The sequence below is a fragment of the Rhea americana genome, unplaced genomic scaffold, assembly GCF_003343005.1.
Source record: "Rhea americana isolate MKP2758 unplaced genomic scaffold, rheAme1 scaffold_1, whole genome shotgun sequence".
Lineage (NCBI taxonomy): Eukaryota > Metazoa > Chordata > Aves > Rheiformes > Rheidae > Rhea > Rhea americana.
Genome location: NW_028185038.1, coordinates 8,999,177 through 9,005,722, shown reverse-complemented (window position 1 = coordinate 9,005,722; position 6,546 = coordinate 8,999,177). Strand labels below are relative to the sequence as shown.

At 42.3% G+C, this 6,546-nt stretch overlaps 1 protein-coding gene across 3 annotated transcripts in view; it reads right to left on the bottom strand.

The window, feature by feature from the left end:
• CD36 (CD36 molecule (CD36 blood group)) overlaps window positions 1-6,546 on the bottom strand; it is a 38,841-nt gene that overhangs the window by 15,630 nt on the left and 16,665 nt on the right. For all 3 annotated transcript variants that reach the window (XM_085298847.1, XM_085298829.1, XM_085298840.1), the window contains exon 3: window positions 3,504-3,664. In XM_085298847.1, coding sequence (XP_085154973.1) covers window positions 3,504-3,664 — 161 coding nt within the window. The remainder of the gene's footprint in view (window positions 1-3,503; window positions 3,665-6,546) is intronic.

Genomic DNA, 6,546 nt, shown 5'->3' with positions numbered 1-6,546 from the left:
TCCTGAGCTTATCTTGGAGGATGTTATGGGAGACAGTGTCAAAAGCCTTGCTCAAGTCAAGGTACACAATGTCCACGGCTGTCCCCTCATCTACCCAGACAGTCATTCCATCACAGAAGGCTATCAGATTGGTTAGGCAGGATTTCCCCTTGGTGAATCCATGCTGGCTATTCCTGATCACCTTCTTCTCCTCCATATGCCTGGAGATGACATCCAGAATGAGCTGTTCCATCACCTTTCCAGGGATGGAGGTGAGGCTGACTGGTCAATAGTTGCCTGGGTCCTCCTTCTTGCCCTTCTTGAAGACGGGAGTGACACTGGCTTTCTTCCAGTCCTCAGGCACCTCTCCAGTTCTCCATGACTTTTCAAAGGTGATGGAGAGCGGCCTGGCAACAACATCGACCAGCTCCCTCAGTACCCATGATCCCACCTGGGCCCATGGATTTGTGCATGTCTAGCCTGCCCAGAAGGTCTCTAATCCTATCCTCCTCAACCAAAGGAAAGTCTTCCCTTCTCTGGACTTTCTACCTCACATCCAGGCTGCAGGATTCCTGGGGGCTGCCCTTAGCAGTGAAGACTGAAGCAAAGRMGGCMTTCAGTAATTCTGCCTTCTCTGTATCCCTTGTCACCAGGGCCCCCACCCCATTCAGTAGCGGGCTCACATTTTCCCTAGTCCTCCTCTTGGCTTATGATGTATTGGAAGAARCCCTTCCTGTTGTCCTTGACATCYCTTGCCAGACTCAATTCCAACTGGGCCTTAGCCTTCCTCGCCGCATCTCTACATACTCTGACTGCATTCCTGTAATTCTCCCAAGCAGCCTGTCCCCTCTTCCACATTCTGTGTACTTTCTTCTTCTSTCTGAATTTGGCCAGGAGCTCCTTGCTCACCCAAGCAGGTCTCCTGCCTCCTTTGCTGCACTTCTTACTCATAGGGATGCACCGCTCTTGAGCTTGGAGGAAGTGATGTTTGAATATTAGCCAGCTCTCCTGGACCCCCCTTCCCTCTAGGGCCTTAACCCATGAGATTCCTCCAATCAGGTCTCTGAAGAGCCCAAAGTCTGCTCTCCTGAAGTCCAGGGTTACAATCCTGCTTGTTGCCTTACTTCTTTCCTGCAGGATCCTGAACTCCACCATCTTGTGGTCACTGCAGCCAAGGCTGCCCCCAACCCTCACATCTCTAACCAGTCCCTCTCTGTTGGTAAGGACAAAGTCCAGCAGGACACCCTTCCTTGTAGGCTCCTCTACCATTTGTGACAAGAAGTTATCATCAACGCATTGCAGGAGCCTCCTGGACTGTTTGTGCCTTGCTGTGTTGTCCCTCCAGCAGATGTCAGGGCGGTTGAAGTCCCCCATGAGAACCAGGGCCTGTGATCTTGAGGGTACCTCCAGCTGTCTACAGAAGGCCTCATCAACTTTCTCTTCCTGGTCAGGTGGCCTGTAGTAGACACCCACAATGGCGTCCCCCGTGTTGTACTTCTTAATGTTTTGTTCTGAATTAACTGTGCTTCAGTCATACTGTTTTCTAAGCTTTCTTGTGTTTTCATGTTAATAGAATAGGATGACTGGGAATGGTCAAAAAAAAATTTAAGGTCTGTTTTCTAGGCCTGAAAGAGATGATTACAAGTTAAATCTATACTGAGAGTCACGTTGTTATCATTTCATACATATGTACGGGTTTATAAGCAGTCTTTCAGCACCATTGAGATTCTCAAAGTCCTCAAAATGTGCCTTTAAGTGCCTATATTTCTGTCAGGAGATCATTACCATACAAATCTCTGACTCCTAACAATTCTGGTCTAGGACTTCCTGCTCTTTATCTCCGTGTCCCCTTGCTGCCCCCCTACAGGGGCAGAGGCCAGCTGTGTAACACTGTGTGACACTGAGTTACTTAACCTCTGCTGTGGCCAAGGAAGCACTTCCCAGCTCCTGGTTGTGGAGGTGAGCTGCTATCACACTATAACACTGTGTGAGGACAAGATCTGAGCACTTATCATCCCTCTCACTCTATCGTTCCTGAGCATAAAAAACAGGCATATGGGCCCAAAAGTGTCTTCAATATACTCCATCGGAACTTCCAGTATGGCCAGTGGAGGGATCAAAAGGTTCATTGAGTATTTTCCCACAGTACAGACATAACCAATGCAACTAGGCCTTATCCCAAAAGAAGCTGGGATCATGCCTTCTCAAGAGTGGTTTCCTGTGTGTATCATTTTAATTAATCGCCTAATGTATAGAGCAACTAACTGAAAGACTGGAGTTTTGTTTTCTAATTAATATTCCCTCTGAATAGAAACAAAAGACTTAAAACATAAAACTTCCATATCCCAATGGAATCCCAAGGAGAACATATTTTCAAAAAAAGTTGTTCTACTTTGTAATAAATAGCTAAATATTCAAGGTGAGATTGAGAAATAGACACAGTGTCTCAGTCATTCAGGTAGACTTGATATCCTTCACCAGGGATGTGAAATATCTTTCACTTCCCAGGTGAATGTGACTGCAGTAGTGAGAAAGGTAGCAGCATCATTTCTTATATAGTCTCATCTGAGTACGAGGCAGAAGTTAAACCTAGAGAAAGTAGGCACCTCCCTCTACCAAAAATAAAGCATTTCTGTTTGGTGGGAGTTCGCTTTCCTCTGTATTTCTTAATCGGTACTTTGTCATACCGTCCTGCTTAGTTTCCTGACTCCTGTGGAACCAATTCTTATGTTTTCCCACGTATTGTACAACCAAGGTATTCCACTGAGAAATTAATAATCTTTTAGGTCTTAGAGCACCTCAGCTTCAGATGCTGCGGTCCAAAATTGTCTTGTAAATACGTCTCCAAAGCTATTAATAAAGAAATACCCTATCACTTCAGGAAAGTGATGATTGTGCCAGTGACAGACAGGCATTGAACTTAGTGATATAGTATGTATGAACTAGTCCTATGGTGAAATCATCTTTAGAGTTAAACAAATAATTAAAGCTTTCCTGAACAGTGACGGGCTGTTCTATTTGGGTGTCAGCTAATAAATTCAGAAAATGGAATCTCTTCCAGAGAAAAACTTGGAAAAGGACCCCCTATAGATTAAAAATATCATAAAGTATCAATGAAACRAAACACATTATTCAAATTAGTGAGTGATAAGATGTCTTGTTTTTAGGGTATCTGACAGATTTTTTTGTGTGTGTAAAAGGTTGGCAAAAACTGATCAGGAACAAATACACATGCTTGTATGCTTTTATGCTAAATATCTTTTTAATAAACATTCATTTTTCACAGCAGCAAATAGTTTCACATTTAATTGTCTATTTTTATATACATTTTCCTATTGCAAGACCCAGTACAGAAATTGTTTATGATTGCTGTGCGTAACTGCAAATATCTTCAGCATTTCTGTCAAATTTAACTACAATAATACTTTGAACTTTCAAGAACAAATTCTAATTCACCAGAACTTTCTCTGGCCTTAGCAAGACTTCTGATATGACATGTCATATATTCAGGGTGCTTTGCTTACCTGTATGTGTAAGGTCCTCTTTGCTCAAGTTTTGGACGTTCTCCATAGTCTAATACTTCCGATGGATTTTGCACATGAAAGATCCAAAATTGCCTGTAAACTGAACTTCCTGGTACAATCCAGTTTTCAAAAGCAATAGTACCATTTGCAATGACAGCTTCCTACAAGGACAAAAATTACAGGGAAAAAAAACTAGTTAGCTACAGAAAAATGAGTGACAGGAAGCATTTACTTTCCAGAAGACTGTAGAAGGTTTCCAAAAAAAACAGAAATAAAAGTTATTTTATCAGATGAGGCATAAAGTACAGACTTTTGRCCAACATTTGAATGCAGCTTGACATTTCTGAAGAGTGAAAACAGAAATAAGTCCCTAGAATAAGCAACCACAAATATGATATAATTACAATTGCAGCCTGTAGCAAAGCTTTCCTGTTAACAGGACTGGGCATTGCCTTAGTTCTCAAATACTTGCCAAATCTACCGAATATTTGTAAAATGAAAACCCTTAAATGATTGAACTATACCCAACTGTTTTTCAAATCTGTAATCTCCTTTTCATACATTTGTTCATGTCCCAGGAGACAAAAGGAGTGTTATCTCTGAGCATTAATCTTGCAGTTAGCYTTTTTGCACACAGAGAAGGGAAATAGTGTTCTTGTAGGACTATTTCTTTTTAGAAAATTCTTGTCACAAAAGGTGAAAAGAAATTTTTCTATGAAATCTCATTTTCCATTAAGAATGTTTCCAAGGTCCAGGAAATGACACCAAAATATGGAAATAAGGACAAAACTGGATCTGAAGAGCTACTCCAGATTAAGCAAGTACTTGATGTTTATGGATTGTGGAATCCTTTGGACAGTGAAAGGAGTTTGAAGATGTGCTTTTATATTGCAAGGGGGATACCTGCTCTGCCTGGTCTGCACCAGGCCTCTTTCTCTGTGGCTTTCACAGAGCTTTGGGATAATGCAGACTTTCCCCTTGATAGTAAAAATTTAGAAAAGTTTTACAAGAAGAAAAGTCCAAGCTACCTAAATCCAAAATATAAAATTCTTTTTAATAGTATGGTGCAATATTAATTAGTTAATTCTCAAAGACAGAGTAGCAGAAAACAAAGTGYTGGAGTCCCTCCAGAGAGTTCTGAAGAACAAAGACATTTTAAATTACCATTTGCCAGATATTCTTTCTACCATAATTTTATGCCACTAGATTTGCTTAGCAAKGACCATCGAAAAAAAGAATACCACTAATTAAGGACCACTGCAGTTAGAAATGAATGCTGTATTTTAGAGAACCCTTCACACAGACAGGGTATATCTGAGTTGAGCCTGTTTGTATGGTGGATTTGTAAATGCTCTGGTGGTGTAAAACACAATGCTTGCTTTCTGTATATCTGCTGTCATTTGTGTGCATTTGTGTGACAGGGGAAGGAAATTTGGCAGCAGCAAATGTGTTATCAGCTTGAGGTCTGCACTGAAACCCCACTATAGCTAAAATTATTTTTGGTTTTGTTTTGCAAACCTTGGGAAGTCAAGGACTCTGACACAGCTACAATCCAGACAGCAGGGCATTCCTGGAGGTGGKGCAGGCCATCTCCTTTGTCATCTATTTCCATAATTTATTTATAGGTGAAAAGACACAYACTTTCATGATTTGGATTTGTTTTCAGTTTTCAGAGAGAAGTGCTCAAAGGATCTGAGAAATGCATGTTGATATAAAAGAAATGCACAACTTAGTTTGATCAGAATCAGCCTGTAGTCTGTTCCTGAGGGTTCAGGGAGGGACTCGCACGTGATCATTTAACCTCCTCTTTCTGCTTAACCAGTATGGGGAGGATTCCTGGCCAAGAGGACACAGCACCAACCTCTCTAGATATYGACAAAGTATAAGCACAGGAGAGAACAAAGATATAAATTTTAAAGAAGCAGTGTTACTTGCTTTTTTTAAAAAAATGAAGTTTTCTCCTCTGTTCAAAATCCCCCCATATACTTCTGCATGCTAACCATTATAACAGCACATAATTGTATGCTAACTCCCCTACTGATGTACAGAGTTTGCTCAGTGACCCATCCTTCAGAGACAAGGAAATAATGTCCTATCTGCCTCTGAGTACTTTGAGAAATGCTTCTACAGTTATCATATCTCACAACCTTGACCTGACTTGGAAGAACATAAGCGATATGCTTCCTCACCGCTTTTCCCATGCAAGTGGTTCTATTTTGTCAGAGCAGTAAATCTTTGTGTCTCATCTTATTTTTGCTACTGCAGGGAAAGCTGAGCAAGACTGCAAGAATTACTACAATGAGGACAACTTTTCATATAAACTTACACTGTAGGCTAAGATCCTTTTCAAGTATTTTGTTCAGTGCACTCACTGTGCAGTACTGTGTATTTTCTTTATCAATCTAGAACAAATTTATTGTCCTCAGTGCCCAAGCAGGTGGGCAGTTGTCCTTTATTTTTCATTCAAGAATAGCTACCATGTCTGAATTATGCCCTGGGAATCACAGAATCAGTAAGGTTGGAAGGGACCTCTGGAGATCATCTAGTCCAACCTCCCTGCTCAAGCAGGGTCACCTAGAGCACGTTAGACAGGGCTGCATCCAGGCGGGCCTTGAAGATCTCCAGAGAAGGAGATTCCACAACCTCTCTGGGCAACCTGCTCCAGTGCTCCGTCACTCTCACAGGGAAGAAATTCTCCCTCACGTTCAGGTGGAACTGCCTGTGCTTCAAATTCTGCACATTGCCTCTCTTCCCCAGGCTGAACAGGCCCAGCTCTCTCAGCCATTCCTCATAGGGCAGATGCTCCAGCCCTCTGATCATCTTTGTAGCCCTATGCTGGACTCTCTCCCACAGCTCCATCTCTCTCTTGTACTCGGGAGCCCACAGCTGGACACAGTACTCGAGATGAGGCCTCCCCAGGGCTGAGCAGAGGGGCAGGATCACCTCCCTCGACCTGCTGGCAACACTCTTCCTAATGCACCCCAGSAGACCATTGGCCTTCTTGGCCCCAAGGGCACATTGCTGGCTCATGGTCAACTTGTCA